This window comes from Erinaceus europaeus, chromosome 16 (genome assembly GCF_950295315.1).
Source record: "Erinaceus europaeus chromosome 16, mEriEur2.1, whole genome shotgun sequence".
Taxonomy (NCBI): domain Eukaryota; kingdom Metazoa; phylum Chordata; class Mammalia; order Eulipotyphla; family Erinaceidae; genus Erinaceus; species Erinaceus europaeus.
In genome coordinates this window covers 79,024,724-79,042,147 of record NC_080177.1, presented here as the reverse complement: position 1 = coordinate 79,042,147, position 17,424 = coordinate 79,024,724, and the positions used below count along the sequence as shown (strand labels likewise).

The 17,424-nt window shown below is 48.0% G+C and overlaps 1 protein-coding gene across 1 annotated transcript in view; it reads left to right on the top strand.

Annotated features, from left to right (window-relative positions):
* Positions 1 to 5,938, top strand: part of SIPA1L1 (signal induced proliferation associated 1 like 1) — a 322,776-nt gene extending 316,838 nt beyond the window's left edge. The window contains exons 23-24 of the mRNA XM_060174201.1: positions 2,998 to 3,082; positions 3,840 to 5,938. Of these exons, the coding sequence (XP_060030184.1) occupies positions 2,998 to 3,082; positions 3,840 to 3,983 (229 nt within the window). The 3' untranslated portion in view covers positions 3,984 to 5,938. The remainder of the gene's footprint in view (positions 1 to 2,997; positions 3,083 to 3,839) is intronic.
* Positions 5,939 to 17,424: the final 11,486 nt, after the last annotated feature.

Here is a 17,424-nt window from a genome sequence, read left to right as displayed (position 1 = left end):
TCGTTGCGGTTATTATTGCCATTGTTGATGTTGCTTTTGTTGTTGGATAGGACAGAGAGAAATGGAGAGAGGAGGGGAAGACAGAGAGGGGGAGAGAAAAATAGACACCTGCAGACCTGCTTCACCGCCCGTGAAGCGACTCCCCTGCAGGTGGGGAGCCGGGGGCTCGAACCGGGATCCTTACGCCGGTCCCTGCGCTTTGTGCCACGTGCGCTTAACCCACTGCGCCACCGCCCAACTCCCGACTTTTTTTTTTTTTTTTTAACCAAAGTACTGTTCGGCTCTGGCTTACGGTGGTGTAGGGGATTGAACCTGGGAGCTTGGAGCTTCAGAAATGAGTCTTTTTGTATAGCCATTATGCTCTCCTCCCTGCCCAGTCTGGTAGGTGTTTTTTGTTGTTGTTGCTATTGTTATGAGAGAGTGAGAGACCAAGGAAGGCAGTGAGCTCTACCTGTGGAGTTCTGACACATTTAATTTCATGAGAACCAGAAAGCAAGCCAGGGTTTCCCACATGCAAGCCAGGTGCCCTGCCATTGAGCTTTGTCTCTGGCACCTGGGGATGTTCTGTAGTGTCTGTAGACTCATGAGATGGGTGCTTAGCACATGAAACACATGCACCGAGTCGAATATGTCCTTTAAAAATTGACAGTGTATAATACCCAGTTCACTTTGAGAACCTTCAAGATAAGCTACTGAAAGCCGCTTGCATCCTGCTGGCCCGCAGTGGCTGTATCCTGGCAGCCCTGCCAGCAGCTGGGAGAGTGAACTTGCAGCTCGCATAGGAGACCTCTGGGCTCCACACCCTTCCTCCCCCACCTCCCAGCAGGCTGCTGTGTTTCTGGTCATGTTCAGCCCCACCCTGACTTACTCTGCCGCTGCCCTTCTTCCCTCCGTGCCGACCCCTCTTGCTCTGCCAGATTGCGTGGCTGTGGTTCGAAGCCGACAGTTCCACACTGAAAACTCATTTGCTCTTTTCTTTACATGCTTGTCCAGTCGCAGACATTTGAAGGTTGTGCTCAGTCCGCTTAATCCAGCCTCGTGACCCTCATCCTGCTCACTCTTGTGTTTTGCCTTCGAGGCTTGTTAGACCTAAAATTAGAAGGCAGGAACACAGCTTCTTTCAGGCTAGGATTTATAAATTGCTTCAACTGGGATTTAAAGTTAAAACATAGAACTTTTATACCATAACTTTAAAAACTCAGAGTTCACTGCCTCTTCCCCCTGACTTCTGGAAAGAGACAGGATTACGTTTTAATAACAGGAGGCTTTGAAGTCTCAAGTGTGTCATTTGCCGGTCGCGTGTCAGCTAGGAATCACTCAGTAACTTTCTGTAACTTGAATTCAGGTAGAGGGCAGGAGGTGGGGAGGGGGTGCTGACCAAGGCCCTCAGACCCTAGAGACAGGCAGCTAGCTGTCTAGCTGTGTCATCAATCTGTCCTGTTGGGTGTATACTCGGCCTTCTTTTACTCTACCCACCGGCACGGCATCATACTTAAACAAAATGGAAGCAGAGGGGCCAGGCAGTGGCTCACCTGGTTAAGTGCACACATCGCGGTGCACAAGGACCCGGGTTCAAGCCGCTGGTCCCCACCTGCAGGGGGAAAGCTTCACGAGTGGTGGAGCAGGACTGCAGGCGTCTCTCTGTCTCTGATAATAAAGATTAAAAAATAAATAAAAAGAAAGCGAAAGCAAATAAGTCAGTTGTAGGCCAGGGTTATGGTTTTCTGATCAAAATAGCAAAGAACCCCCCTGAGGCATCAGATTTGGGCTAATAAGCTTTTGAAACTTCTTTCCTTTTTTTTGCCTCGAGTTGCCAGAATTACGAATCCACCTCTCTTGGCAGTCTTTTTTCCTTTCTTTCTTTCTTTCTTTCTTTCTTTCTTTCTTTCTTTCTTTCTAAGTTTTACTAGGTAGGACAGAGAGGACTTGAGAGAGGACGAGGAGACAGAGAGAGGGAGAGAAAGACACTTACAGACCTGTACCCCACTTGTGAAGCAGACCCCCTGCAGGTGGGGAGCAGAGGCTCCCACGAGGTCCTTGTACTTGGTAATGTGTGTGCTTAGCTGCGTGTGCTACCACCTAGCCTCCTGAAATAAATAAATATTAAGAATCTAGATGAGTTTTTTTTTATTTTTGTGATTATTATTATTATTTTAATTTTTATTTATAAAAAGGGAAAACGCTGACAAAAGCCATAGGATAAGAGGGGTACAACTCCACACAGTTCCCACCACCAGAATTCCGTGTCCCATCCCCTCCCCTGATAGCTTTCCTATTCTCCATCCCTCTGGGAGCATGGACCCAGATGTGAGTAGAGTAGTTAGCCGCCACTGGGCAGATAGCCACAGATTGTATATTCCTTTTTTTTTTTTTTAACTGTTGTACTTAGTCTCATTGTCATCATTGTTGGATAGAACAGAGAGAAATGGAGAGAGGAGGGGAAGACAGAGAAGGGGAGAGAAAAACAGACATCTGCAGACCTGCTTCACCACCTGTGAAGCGACTCCCCTGCAGGTAGAGAGCCTGGGGATCAAACCGGGATCCTTACGCCTCTCCTTGCGCTTTGCACCACCTGCGCTTAACCCGCTGCGCTACCGCCCGACTCCCCACAGATTGTATTTTCTGGGGAGCCTGAGAGGCCCAAGGAAGACAGACCCTCCCTGAGTCTCTTCCGTAGTCTGCGTGCACACACAGACGAGTGACCCTCCTCACGCCCCCTAAAGAGGAGCTGTCTATTAGGCGGCCAGGACCTGCTGCCAAAGAGACCATCTTCACTTCCTGTCCTGTACTCTTGTTGTACTCTTGTCACAAACTGGCTGTGTCATTAACAAAGGGAATCACTGACTGTCTGTAGCCCATGCCCACTAGCTTTTTTGGATTACTGTGGTGTGTTTTCCGACAAAAAAACAAAAATCCAACAACAACAGGCAAACCAACCCAGCTATGGCGGGGGGGGGGGGGGGACTGCCAACATGGTCTTTTGTCTCTTGTTTCCAGCAGTAAAGATTCCTCTCCCACTCTGGCTTCTAAAGTGGACCAACTGGAAGGAATGCTAAAGTTGCTTCGTGAAGATCTGAAGAAGGTAAAGATGTAGTCTCCAGCAGATTGCCCAGTTAGAGCAAACTGCTCAGAAACATGCAGCGCCTCCCCCCCCCCCACACACACACACCTTAGGAGTGCACGAAAGCCCTGGTACCTGGTGTGTGAGGGACCAAACCCAGCACCTTTATGCTCACAAGCCCTGCGCTCTGCCACTCCACTATCTCCTTGAAATAGCATCAGTGGGGCCAGATGTGGGTGTGTTCTATTTTCTCAAAACACCCCTCCTTGGGTGGCTGGAAGGAAGGAAAGCCTGGAGCTCAGTTCTGTTAACACATAGAAGTGTGAGAAGACCTTTGCTGTTGAACGTATCCAAAAAAAAAAAAAAAAATTGTTCTCTGTGGAAATCTTTGAAGCTCAGCTAACCTCCTCTAAGCCTCTTCTGGCTCCCCTACCCCCTGTATAGTCCAGGCCCACCTGCCTTCAGAAGGGTTTGGTCCCAAGCGACTTTGACTTCATATTAAGTCAGCAGCCACAGAGAAAATCATGGTCTAAAGTTGAAGCTAGAGTACAATGAGGTGTTCCACACTCCAGAGTAGGCCTGTCCTAAATTGGCCTAGGGTCCTCTCCCCTGGGTTGGAGTCCCACCGCCCAGTACCAAGCCAGGCAGCACCCACATTTCATAGTACACTTAAGACTGGAACTGGGCCATGGGTCCAAACAGACCCATGGCTGCTTCTAGCGGTGGGCTGAGGTGGAGCTGCCTCCTAAGTTGTTTTCTGCTCTGCTCTACCTCCCAGGAAAAAGAAGACAAAGCCCACCTTCAGGCAGAAGTCCAACACTTGCGAGAGGACAACCTGAGGCTGCAGGAGGAGTCCCAGAATGCCTCCGACAGGCTGAAGAAGTTCACAGAATGGGTCTTCAACACCATAGACATGAGCTAGGCCAGGTGGAGGTAGAGGTGGCAGGCCAGGGGTGGCCATGGGGGCTATTGCAAGGGAGTGTTTCTAGGCCTTTAGCCGTGCCGTTGAAGCAGCCCCTGGCCCCAGCTCTGCTCTGCCCCCCCCCCCTTTGGGGAGCGCACACAGCAACTGCAGAGCAACAATCATTATCTGCCTTTTCTAGAAAAGAGAAAGAAAAAAAAGTAAATAAAATTTTAAACACTTAAAATAAAAGTTTAACTGCTAAAATGTGAATGTCTTTATTTTTTTTGCACAATATCTTTATCTGTTAGGTATTTTAAAAAATAAATAAATAAGAAAGAAAGAAAGAAACAGACCCTGGGGCCAGAGGCCTCCTTCCCTGGCCCACCAGCCTCTATTTCCATCAGTTCTTTCTTAATCCACTTCAGGTAACCCAAGCTTTCCCACTCACCTTGACCGGTGTCATTGTTCCTAGAAAAAAATGTTCGGTTTTAAAAAATGGTTTCTATTGGGGGAGTGGGGAGAGCGTTTTCCTTACCTTTATTTCTAAAACGCTTGAAAGGGGAGGTGCTTCTAGCCCATGCCTGCCCTTCCTCAAGTACCTGTGCATGAACTGTGCTGTCTGCCCATCTCAGAGATCAAGGCGTCAGGTCACTTGACAGTCGCAAGGCAGTGAACCAGAAAACACCCAGGACAACGCCTGTGGGCCACAAGCTTGACCAACCCTGCTTTCCTTCCCCAGGAAGGTGGTCCCAGGTGCTCTGTACTCCTCAGAGCTAAAAAATCCCCCCTTTTGGTTTTGTTTGTTTGTTTGTTTGTTTAGTGCACATGAGTCCTTCTAAATCCAAGTCAGACTTTGCGCAGTTTCCTGACTCCAAACCTTAATTGCTCTCAGAAGTCCTTGGAGCTAAAATCACCTTATCTGTTGGGGGGGGGGGAGGCTGTCAAAAATACAGTTTCTGTTTGGGATTTTTTTTTAAGCTGCACATGGGGCTAGGTTGACTTCTGTTTGCTCTAGATCGACTCCGTGAATAAATTGCTAAGCCTAAGACCTCGCCAGTATTTATCTCCTTTGAAAAATGAATGTTAAATTGTGACACTGAATCCTTATTCACTGAGCATTAGGACTGAAACAGAAGGAGGCGTGAGAACCCTGCATGCCCCTGTGTGCAGCGGAAACAAGGCACTTTCTGCATCTTTCTGTGGCCACCCAAAGGCTTCCACTGCAGAAACGACTGATGTGCTTGCATTCCTGTTCCGTGGTGCACCTGTTTTGGGCCCCTGGGCCATTGTTCCGAGACGCCAGTCCTGTGGAGTACAGAGATTGGGCCCACTAGTGTTGAGACCCAAGGGAGCCCTTGGTTGTCTTGTTTCTTGCCTTTCATAATTGTCTATAAACTGACACCCGTGTCCCTCCCAGTGGTGACTGTGTTCTAGGGAACATTCAGCCAACGTAGTGGCAACTTCTTGGAAGTTCCCTGCACCGAGTTAGCTCAGCTCACTTCTCCCTCCACACCGAGTTAGCTCAGCTCACTCCTCCCTCCACCCCTGAATGGAATGGAGGGGCCTCTCTCCTCTTCCCCCACTCACCAGATTTTTTATGCTACCGTGTCATTCCTGATTGTGGTTTTTCCATGAGTTTTTTTTTTTTTTTTCTCCCTGGTGACATTTCTATCATGATAATAGGAAGATTTCAGAGTGCTTTGTTTAGATCTCAGTGGTCCCATCTCTTTCTGTATGACCTCTATGAAGGCAAATGTGCATTGCCTGGTATCTCTTTGTAAATGAGAAATACTGCTAACATCTAAGCATACTGAAGTCTTGCTTATCCTTCTGAGTTTAGATTTTGTTTTGTTTTCCATTTTGTTTGGGGACTTGGGGCAAGCTATTTATTAGAGTTTTGCAACAGAGTTCTTGTTTGAAGCCTTTAAAGACTACTTGTAAAATTCAAACAATAAAATTCATTTTAAACTCTCTTTTAAAACGCTTTGGTATCATTGCTTGAGATTTCCTGACTCAAAAGACCACCCAGTAACTTGGTACCCCTCCTATATGATTTTAGTCCAGCCCTTTTAACACTAAACGTGATTCATGAAAATTTGTCCCTTTTAGACTCTGAAGAAATTTTTTTTTTTTACTACTCTCCATCCACATATCCATAAAGAATTCCTAATTTACCTTCTCTGCTTGTGATTTAGTATTTGCAGAGCATGTTATGATTAGTTCCCCCGTCACTCCCCATGCGTGTATTATCTAGAGCAACACTGCCATTCCCTGAGATTAGCACATTTTTGGACTACACCTCCCAGCTCTCTGTGCTAAGTGTTGTGTGTCTGGGGAGTACAGATGCCTATTAATATCAGACTGCGCAAAATGTAATTAGGAAAGTTAATCTCCCGAGAAGAAAATCACGATGTATTCCCAAAACCAAAGGGAACTCAGTTTTTTTTAAATTTACTTTTATTATCTTTATTTATTGGATAGGGACAGCCAGAAATCTGGAGGGAAAGGGGAAATAGAGACACATCACAATGGGCAAGGACCTGCAGCCCTGCTTCACCACTTGTGAATCTTTACCCCTGCAGGTGGGGACTGGGACTTGAACCTGGGTTCTTGCGTACTGTGGTGTGTGCACTCAGCCAGGTGTGCCACCACCTGGCCCTTGGGGACCAAGTTTTAGACATTCCCCCATGTCACAGGTTCCTCTCGAGTGGCACAGCTGAGAGCTGGCAGTAGCACCCTTCCTGCTATTTGGTTCAGAAATTCTAAAAATTCTAACATTACAAAATGGGATGAGACTGGATGCCACAAGATTTGCTGATTAAGAATCTCCTTTAAAAGGCTTGTGTAAGGGAGTCGGGCTGTAGCACAGCGGGTTAAGCGCAGGTGGCGCAAAGCACAAGGACCGGCATAAGGATCCTGGTTCGAACCCCGGCTCAAACCCCGGCTCCCAACCTGCAGGGGAGTCGCTTCACAGGCGGTGAAGCAGGTCTGCAGGTGTCTGTCTTTCTCTCCTCCTCTCTGTCTTCCCCTTCTCTCTTCATTTCTCTCTGTCCTATCCAACAATGACGACAACAACAATAATAACTACAACAATAAAACAAGGGCAACAAAAGGGAATAAATATTTTTTTAAAAAAGGCTTGTGTAAGTTTTTATTTGAGAGGCAATTCTACACCTACACAATATTTCATTTTTTATAGAATCACCCTAAAGGCAGAAAATGAATGGAGAGAGGAGAGGAAAAAAGAAAGGATATTTAAAAGTAGTAACAGGTGTAGGTGTGACCTAGAAAGGAAAAGAAGGCAGGACCATAGAAAAAAGGACAATTATAAATATAGATACTTATAGAAATATCCGGGCCAGGCGGTGGCACACCTGGTTGAGTGCACACATTACGGTGCACAAGGACCCAGGGTCAAGTCCTTGGTCCCCACCCACCTGCAGGGGGAAAGCTTCACAAGTGGTGAAGCAGGGCTACAGGTGTCTCACAGTCTCTTTCCCAGCCCCCTCAATTTCTGTCTATCCAATAATAAATAAAAATGTATTTAATAAAAAAGAAATAACGGGGGTCGGGCCGTGGCGCAGCGGGTTAAGCGCCTGTGGCGCTAAGCGCAAGGACCGGCGTAAGGATCCAGGTTCGAGCCCCGGCTCCCCACCTGCAGGGGAGTCGCTTCACAGGCGGTGAAGCAGGTCTGCAGGTGTCTATCTTTCTCTCCCCCTCTCTGTCTTCCCCTCCTCTCTCCATTTCTCTCTGTCCTATCCAACAACGAACAACATCAACAATGGCAATAATAATAACCACAACAAGGCTACAACAACAAGGGCAACAAAAAGGAGGCAAAATGGCCTCCAGGAGCGGTGGATTCATGGTGCAGGCACCGAGCCCAGCAATAACTCTGGAGGGGGAAAAAAAAAAAAAGAAATAACAGTTAAGGAGGGCAGGTGATAGCACACAGGTTAAATGCACATAGTACAAAGTGCAAGGATCCCAGTTTGAGCCCTCAGCTCTCCACCTGCTGGGGGGCCACTTCACAAGCGGTCTACAGGTGTCTGTCTTTCTCTCCCCCTCTCTCTCCCCTCTCAATTTCTCTCTGCCCTATCCAATAAAATGGCCCTCAGGAGCAGTGGATTCATAATGCAGGCACACCGAGCCCTAGTGATAACCCTGGAGGCAAACAAAAAAAAAAGAGAGAAAGAAAGGAAGGAAGAAAGAAAGAAAGATTAGTCAACCCACTTCTGTGATCTTGGGAAAACTGTGATTTCTGATGGAGGGAATGGGGTGGGGGACACAGAATTCTGGTGGTAGGAACCGTGTGGAATTATACCCGTTACCTCATGATTTTGTAAATCAATCTTAAATCACTAATAAAAGGAAAGAAAATGAGGGGGGGGAAGGCCTATGTAGGCCCTGATTCATACCTGATTTGTTTCTGATGGGCTTAGCACATGGATTGGATGTCTCGGGGTGGAAATGCCACTGCCTCTATGTTGATGCAGGATCTTCATTTCCATGAGCAGAACAGAGGGGGCCAACTGGTTGCGCTCCAGATCGGCTGCCACAGAGAAACAGACGGTGTTGAATTTGATTAGTAGATCCTACCAGGTATAGGGGAAAAAAAAAAAAAAAGGCAGTCCAGGACAAAAGAAACAGACCCGGCAAGCTTGAGCCATTTGAAGCAGGTTGCATGTAGAATGACCTAAACAGATTCCAGTCTCCAAGAGCAGTGTTCTAGCAGCTATTTGGTGCTGCTTCTGTAGAAAAGACCAAGTGGGGGGGCCCACAGTAGCTCAGTGGGTTAAGCGCAGCTGACGCAAAGAGCAAAGACTAGCATGAGGATCCCGGTTCGAGTCCCCAGATCCTCACCTGTTGTGGGGGGGAGGGTCGCTTCACAGGTGGTGAAGCAGGTCTGCAGGTGTCTTATCTCTCCTCCTCTCTGTCTTCCCCTCCTGTCTTGATTTCTCTTTGTCTTATCCAACAACAACAGCAATAACAACAATGACAACAAGGGCAAAAAAAAGTGGGAAAAATATCCTCCAGGAGCAGTGGATTTGTAGTGCAGTCACCAAGCCCCAGAAATAGCCCTGGAGGCAAAAAAAAGAAAGAAAGAAAGAAGGAAGGAAAGGAAGGAAAAGAAAAGAAAGAAACAGGACTTCTTAATTAGTGATTGGCAAGATTATAAGATAATGGGTATAATTCCCCACTGCTCCTCCCCCAGCCATAGTTCTCCCAAGATCGTAGTTATGGCTGGCTGTAATCAATAGATAAGCACAATACAGTGGCGGGCACCTAACCATATCCAAATACCTGAATAATGTTTTAACTCAAAGTTTAGCTCCGGAGCTCTGATTGTGGGAATTGTGTGGAATTGTCCCTCTCTTATCCTGTGGTTTTGCCAGTATTTCCATTTTATAAATAAATTTAAAAAAAAAAAAAAAAGAGTCTAGCTGACCAGAGAGTACCTTGCAGGGGAAACAGATTTCAACTATAGTGAAAGAGTTTAGTTAGAGAAAATAACTTAAATTTTTTTTTTATTGTCACGGTAGTTTAAGAGTCTCCTAGGCATGAATTTTCCTGCCTCTAGACAGTTTGAAATTCCCATATTAGGGATCCGAGCGTCTGCACCACCCTTGGTGATACAGAATCCTCTTGTCAGGTCAAGGTGGATGGCCGTGCTGATGAGACTAACTGCTGAGGAAGGTAGGAGCTGGGTGGCCAGCGCAGTTAATCTCAGACAGTGGCCACCAGGGAGGGGTACGTACGACCAGCTGGGAAAGCTGGTTGCAGACACAACTCCCAAGTCCTGCTCAGCCTACTCACCGCGGGCTCCAAGAGCTCATCAAAGCTCCAGGTTTCTAGGCAGACATTCCCCTGCAGTCCACGGAACTGCTCGGATAGCTCAGCAGCCTCTCCCTAAATTACGCCGCCAAACAGCCCGCTTGCTCTGTGCAAAGAGAAGGATATCTTAGGCAGACAAGCGTAAGACAAGCTCGCTGACTGGGAGACACGACGGTCTTCTCTGCCACTAGAACCTTGGTTCCTCTGCTGTGTCAGCCCCTTTACTGTGTTCCTTTCTTCACCCCCCTCCCACCTCCCTTTCTCTCTCCCCGGCCTGTATATTCCCTGGAATTCTTGTTAGATCAGCCCTTCCCGTCCCCCAGCTTTTCAAATTCAACATTTTCTAATTGTCTGCCTTCGTGCATCAGTCGTCACACCTCAGACCCAAGAGAGCTTTTACCTTTCCTTTCTCTCATTACACCCCTTCAGCTTGCCTTCAGCCCTTTGAACCTGCGTGGCTCAGTCCCCCTCCCTCAGCCCCCAGCCCATCTCATCTCACCTCTCACCCAGCTTCTCTGCCAGGCACAGTCCTGCCTTCAAACACATGCAGTTCATCTTAGTTCTTCATCTGTCCTCTCATGACTCATCTGTGACTGGAGTGACCTCCGAGACACACCACTTAGACCCTAAGTGCTGGGCCTGGGCCCCTGGTCCACATCTTCATTTAAGTTGCTTCCTTAATGGATCTTGTCACATGCCGAGGTGACATTTGTCCTTTCTTTAGTTCCTAGACACTGTTTTTTTTTTTTTAAATGAACTGACCTCCCTTCTACATATTTATTTATTTGTTTATTTGTTTGATTATTGTCTCCAGGGTTATTGCTGCTGGCACTACAGATGCACTGCTTTTGGCGATCTTTTTTTTTTTTTCATTTTATTGGATAGGACAGACAAATTGAGAGGTGTGGGGGAGATAGAGAGGGAGAAAGACAGACACCTGCAGACCTGCTGCACCACTTGTGAAGCGACCCCCCTGCAGGTGGGGAGCCGGGGGCTCCAACCTGGATTCTTATGAGGGTCCTTGAACGTAGTACTATGTGCGCTTAACTGGGTGCACTGCCCAACCCCCCAGATCGCCTTAATACATACCCCTGAATCTCTAGTGATATTCCCCTCCCAGCCACACCTCTCTTGTATATTTCTATAACTCAGTATTTGAGAAAAGCATTCCCAAATAGCTGCCACCAAGAAAGTGAGCTCCTTTGGAAAGGTACGAATGACTTAGGAACATAGGTGCAGTGACACCTCCATCCTCCAGTTCAGGTCTCTATCTATGCAACCTTCCTGGTACATTTCAAGTTGGTTATTCTCAATCTCACAATCAAACCCAAGGAACTATTTCCTCCTCTAGTCCTAGCCTCCAAACCCTGCCCATCATTAAAATAAATATCATAAAGAGGGAGAGAGAGGGAGAAAGAGAGAGAGGAAGGAAAGAAGAAAGGAATGGAGCCCAGAAACAGACTGTGATCAGTGATCAATGGATAGTTTCCTAGGCCCAAAACCTTCAACTAACAACTTAGACCAGGAACCACTTGTTGAAAATGACACCCCTCCCCATTTTTAATGGATTCTGCTGCACTTTAAAAAAAAAAATTCAAAGGGACCTTTGAGGGCTGGAGGATAGCTCACCTGGTTGGGTGCATAATTTACCATAAAAAACAAATTTGAGAGAGAGACAGGCTGGGAGTATGGATCAACCTGTCAACGCCCATGGTCAATTACAGAAGCCAGACCTTCCACCTTCTGCATCCCACAGTGACCCTGGGTCCATCCTCCCAGAGGGATAAAGAATAGGAAAGCTATCGGGAGGGGATGGGATACGGAGCTCTGGTGGGGGGAATTGTGTGGAGTTGTACCCCTCCTATCCTATCCTATGGTTTTGTCAATGTTTCCTTTTTATAAATTAAAAAAAATAGATCAGCAGAGAAATAATAAGCATTTTAACTCAGAAATCTATTAAGAAATCAGGGGTTCTCCAACAACTCTACACTGCTTTTCATTGTTCATAAAATATTTTAAGTGAATAAATGAAGTTGATAAGCAAAACTCTGATGTACACTTTGAAATTTCATAAGGTTACCAGAATTATTTCCTTTATAAAAAAGAATTGCTATTTTCATACTGAAAAACAAAAACAAACAACAACAACAAATTCATCCCCTCTCTTGATGGTCTAATGTGCTCTTTCAAGCAGGGCCACACTCTTGGTGTTTCAGCAGATCAAGGTGGAAGCTTCCCGTCCCCCGAAAAGCTAGATCTGGGAGCTGAGAGACAGCTCTCCTGGCAGAACACCCACCTTCCTGTGCATGAAGCCCAGGATCTGAACCCTGCGCCAGACAAGCGTCATGATGCCCAGATGAGGCTCCACAGGTGGTTCATCAGCACTGTACTCTCTCTCTCTCTCTCTCTCTCTCTCTCTGTCCTCCCACCCCATCCCTTTCTCCCTCTACCTGAAATGGTAAAAGCAGAATTGGCCTGGAAATGATGGAACCTTGCATATGCAAGATCCCAGGACTGCGAAGCAATTGAAAATTAATACACAAAATCTAGGTCCCAAAGTGGGCTGGGAGAATGCAGCACAGCATTTACAACCCAGCGCCCCCACGCGGTGCTCTGGGGGGCCGGGTGTTGGCGCACCTGCTGGGGTGCACGGGTTTCAGGGCCCAGGACCCGGCCTGAGACGGGATCTGAAAGGTTCTCCTCATGAGAAAACGTGACTGTGTGGCTCACTTTACAGCGGACACAAATACAGAATCATCACTTCGCAGAACTGAAACTAACCTGTTACTTGGCAGTTACATCTTAATTTTAAAAAGATGGGAGTACTGGAAGTTTCAACAGAAGCCTTGAAAACAGGAATGATTGTTTCACCTGAAGCTAAGGACCCCATGCTTCCAGAGGTCATGTGAGCAACACTCCTCACCAACCCCACCCCTTCCCACCCCAACCCTCCCCATGCCACCCCACCCCATGCCAACCCAACCCTCCCCACCCCATCACACCCCAAACCACCCTACTCCACCTCACCCCACCCCACGCTAACCCACCCTACCCCAGGTCACCCCAAGCCGCCCACCCCACCTCAGGCTATCTCAAGCCTCCCTACCCCGCCCCACGATGCCTGAGATTCAGCAGGTCACAAACACTTGAGTGTTTTCCCGAGCTCGGTCTCAGTGCTGTGTGGTAGTATCAGACTGGTACAGCAGCCACCTTGACCCCAGCCCCTCTTCCCACCAACATCAAGAGTCTCTGTCCGCCCCCCCCCCCCCCCGTGTTGACAACTGAGAGGTCCTGAGAGCTTCTGGACCCTGAACGACCTCATTCCTGAGAGCACAAATGTAGGGGCCGCCCTCAGAACCCCCAAACGACCATGGACTAACAAAAGGACAGAGTCCACGAGATAGTCAGGAGGTAGGCTGCCAGCAAGTGGCATCAGGAAGCCCCAAAGAGCCAGGGAAAGTCGCTTAGCTACCTCTGCCTTGCCAGCGGCAGCCACCCTCTGTTGCCAAGGAATCCGTGTGCCAGACAGAATTCCAGTTTGTGGGGCTGTGACACCCTCTGCCTGCCTCTAGAGGGATAGGAGGCAGCCCGGCCGCACTGCCTCTGTGCCGAGAGCCAGAGCCCCAGAGGGTGATCCATCAGCTTAATCTCTTCACTTGCCCTCCTGCAAGCCTCCAGGCTCCTGCTTCGCTTATCTGCAAGTCCTGCCAGCTGGGCGTATAGTCTAAACTGGTCAGAGAACTGGCAGGAAAGAGCTGCAGGTGTGGAATCAAGAAAAGCCCTCAGCTGGAGTGTGTGCACATCTCCTGGTATCATCATGAGCACAGGGACAGACAGAGGGACAGGTCAGGCCAGCACCCTTGTTATTTAAATGCCTCTTAACTAGCCATCTTAACCAGCCAGCCTCTGCCTTCCTGGTTAATAGCAACACTGTCGGACTGCAAGCTCAGACCAACAGGGACTCTGAAGTCACACAGGCTCCTCTGCTAATTTGAATAGATATGGTCCCCAGGTCAGATCGATAGCTGAACAGTTAGTGATGTTTATATACTTTCCTCCTGTTTGGGAGCTACTCTCTGCCCTAATCCAGCTTCTAATTCTATTCTCAACTCTGACACCATCTTCCTAGATATTTTTAGCTCACCTGTATGTTAGCTACCAGGCTCAGGCAAAAATTATTAAAGTCATGGGCCCCTTGGAACGGACCTAAAATAGACTTCCTAGCTTCTTCCCACACGAAGACCCCCTAATTTCATCTGCTGTATTTCTACCTTTGGGTTCCTGTTTATTAAACAATTTGACCTGCTTTATCTCTTACTGCCGGTCGGCCACCAAGTCGCAGACTCTACTAGGATTCTATCCTGACTTCCCTGGACAGAGGACCTCACCAATGTGTCCCGAAGTCTCACCTCTCCAGAGCTCTGCCCCACAAGAGAAAAACAGAAACAGGCTGGGTGTATGGATCGACCTGCCAATGCCCATGTCCAGTGGAAAAGCTACTATAGAAGCCAGAACTCCCACCTTCTGTGCCCCATAAAGAATTTTGGTCCACACTCCCAGAGAGGGATAGAAAATAGAAAGGTTTCCAAGGAAGGGGATAGAACTCTGATAGTGGGAACTGTGTGGAATTATACCTATTACCTGACCCTCTTGTGGAATCATACCTATTACCTGACCCTCTTGTGGAATCATACCTATTACCTGACCCTCTTGTGGAATTATATACTATTACCTTACCCTCTTGTTAATAATTTATCAAGTCACTAATTAAAATTTCAAAGATAAATAAATAAAAACACTGTCCCAGGTGAAGTGCAGCCTTCCCACGTCCAGATTTGGCGACTTCTCCAAACTTCCCCTTTGACTGGTAGTTCTGTGGGGCTGGGGCAGGAGAGGGGTCCCATGAGGCAATCAGAGGGGGTCCAAGCACAATTTTCCTCTCAAAGGCAGGAAGCCCCCCGCCCCCCCGAGGCAGTCCAGTTGCCAGGGCAGAACTGTACACAGTGTCCCACCCTCGCTATAGTGACCCCTGAGATGTTCCCTGAGGAAGAGGAGTTCTAAGCATAAGAGAAGACTCTTCTACTAAACGGAAACAACCACTTAACATCCCTCTACCCTCCATCTTTTTTTAATATTTATTTTATTTATTTATTCCCTTTTGTTGCCCTTGTTGTTTTATTGTTGTAGTTATTATTGTTGTTGTCGTCGTTGTTGGATAGGACAGAGAGAAATGGAGAGAGGAGGGGAAGACAGAGAGGGGGAGAGAAAGACAGACACCTGCAGACCTGCTTCACCACTTGTGAAGCGACTCCCCTGCAGGTGGGGAGCCGGGGTTCGAACCGGGATCCTTATGCCGGTCCTTGCACTTTGCGCCACCTGCGCTTAGCCCGCTGCGCTACAGCCCGACTCCCCTCTACCCTCCATCTTAACAATAACAGGAGGTACTCGCTCTTAGAGATTAGCAATGTTTCTAAGGGCCACCAAGCAGCTGGGAGAAGACATCTACGCATCTGACAAAAGATAACTGAATGTGTAAAGAAATGAAACAGCTGTCCCACAGAGCAGCAAGGAAACCAGTCGTAAAATGGCAGAAAGATCTGAATAGACGGTTTTCTAAAGGAGCCATTCAGACGATCCACGGGCATGTGAATAAATCAATGTCTCCACAGCACTAGAGAAATGTGCAGTAAGACCACAGTGAGCTACCACCAAACACGTGTGAGAATGTCGACACTTCTGGTCTGGGTGTCTCAGGGACCCAGCACCTCTGAGACACAGCTGAGGAAGCAAGGGCTCGGGAGATGGCCGTGTCCCTCTGTGGGCCTGCGGGGCTGTGGGATTCCAAAGCCCTGGAATGACGTGCCTCCTGGCTTGTTGACTTTAATTCTCCTACCCTCAGAAACCCCAAAGAAAAATCACCCGTTTCCTCAGACGACCCCTCACTGAGTCTGGAGGCTCCCATCACCTTTCCCGTTGTCTTTTGTCCCTGACAAGAGTGGAGGGCTTCTTGTGCATGGATAAATATACCGCCACCCACCACCACCAGCCCCCAGCCACCTCACCATTCTGGTCTCTGACTTGGCCGAGTTCCCCATCCATGGGCGAGAGGCAGAAATTAACAATCTTCCTGCACCTGGTGAGAACCTGGACCTTAGATCCTTAGGCACGATAACATGAACCCGGATCCTTAGGCACGATAACATGTGCTCTGACAGATGAACCATCACCCAGCCCCAACCCATCCTTCTAAATGGGTTCTGTGTAAATGAGATTTGCAAACCTTACGGAAGACTGACGACCACGCCAGCTGTCCAGAGTTTTCAGAGCTGACTGCCACCACTGCATGTCCAAGTCAGTTACGAACCCACCCTGGTCCAGTGCCTTTGTTCAGCCTTCTCCAGGGTCCCTCCTAGTCTCCATTGACTGATCCTGGCCCTTTGAGCTCTTGTGTCCTCTTGTGTGTCTGGGCAACAGAAAAGCAGACTCCCAGTTCTGTCACAAACACTGTCCATATCCACCTCACGTCACCAAGCTGCCACTGTTTTCCCCTGGCTCCTTCTGATGCGAAACACTGTGGGGCTGAGTCCTCTGTGACACCAGAAAGAGGGGCAGCGTGCGGGCCGAACTAGGACCTTGGCAAACATTCAGGAGCTGAGAGGCAGAAGGACGAGCAGCTGATGGGGCTCGTGCGGGTGTGAAAATGGACGCTTTCCCAAAAGCCCGTGGCAGGATCGTTGAGGCTGATCCCAAGCAACTCACGGCACCTGCTGCCCCAGACGCCTGTACAGGAGTTGCCGAGAGTTCTGATTCCAGAGCGGTCAAACCCCATCTGCAGAGTCCACCTTGTTAAGTCTCGGGTGCAGCTTCAACCTCTCTTGCTGCATATGCCAGAGCCGTGCACTCTCTGTTCCTCTCTCTTTCTCGTAGACAAAATAAAGAAATCTTTTTAAAAGACTATCTTAAGGAAAAGAGAAAGGAAGGAGGAAAGAAGGAAAGAAGGAAAGAAAGAAAGAAAGAAAGGGAAAAACTTTGCCTTTGGTTGGCTAAGGAGATAATTAGCTAGTTTCCATTGGAGTATTTTTCTTAGATGATTGAATCATGGATTGGGGGGAGGGTTGACTAAAAAAAAAAAACAAAAACAAAAACAAACAAGGCATGGCTTTCTTTCCACAGGTGATCTCCAAACAAGGGCAGGGCATTCAAGTTCCATAAGATGGAGTGAAATTATCTACCGAAGGAAAAAAAAAAAGATCAGACATGAAGGTAAGTTTTCTCTGCTATTACACTGTCAGCGTCTGAGAAAGGTGAACTTTTATTGATGAAAGCTGTGTCCCACCTGCTGACCTGTGAAAGACAGAGAGAGGAAGGAGGCCCCAGAGGGCGGCAGGCAGGCATCTGGTGAGGTCTGGGCATCGCTGTAGCAAGTTTTTGCAGTTTTCCTTAGTCTGAGCACCAATAACAGGCTGCTGGCGCCCTCTGCTGTCCACGTCTGAGTTTTGCCTTCCAGTGAGGAATTGCTGCATAGGCTGAAACCCCAGGTAAAGAGATTTAGCAATCCAGACCTGGAGTTCTAACAGCACTGCCACAGCCCCAGTTTTGAATTTGGGGGGGACCTGGTTAGTAC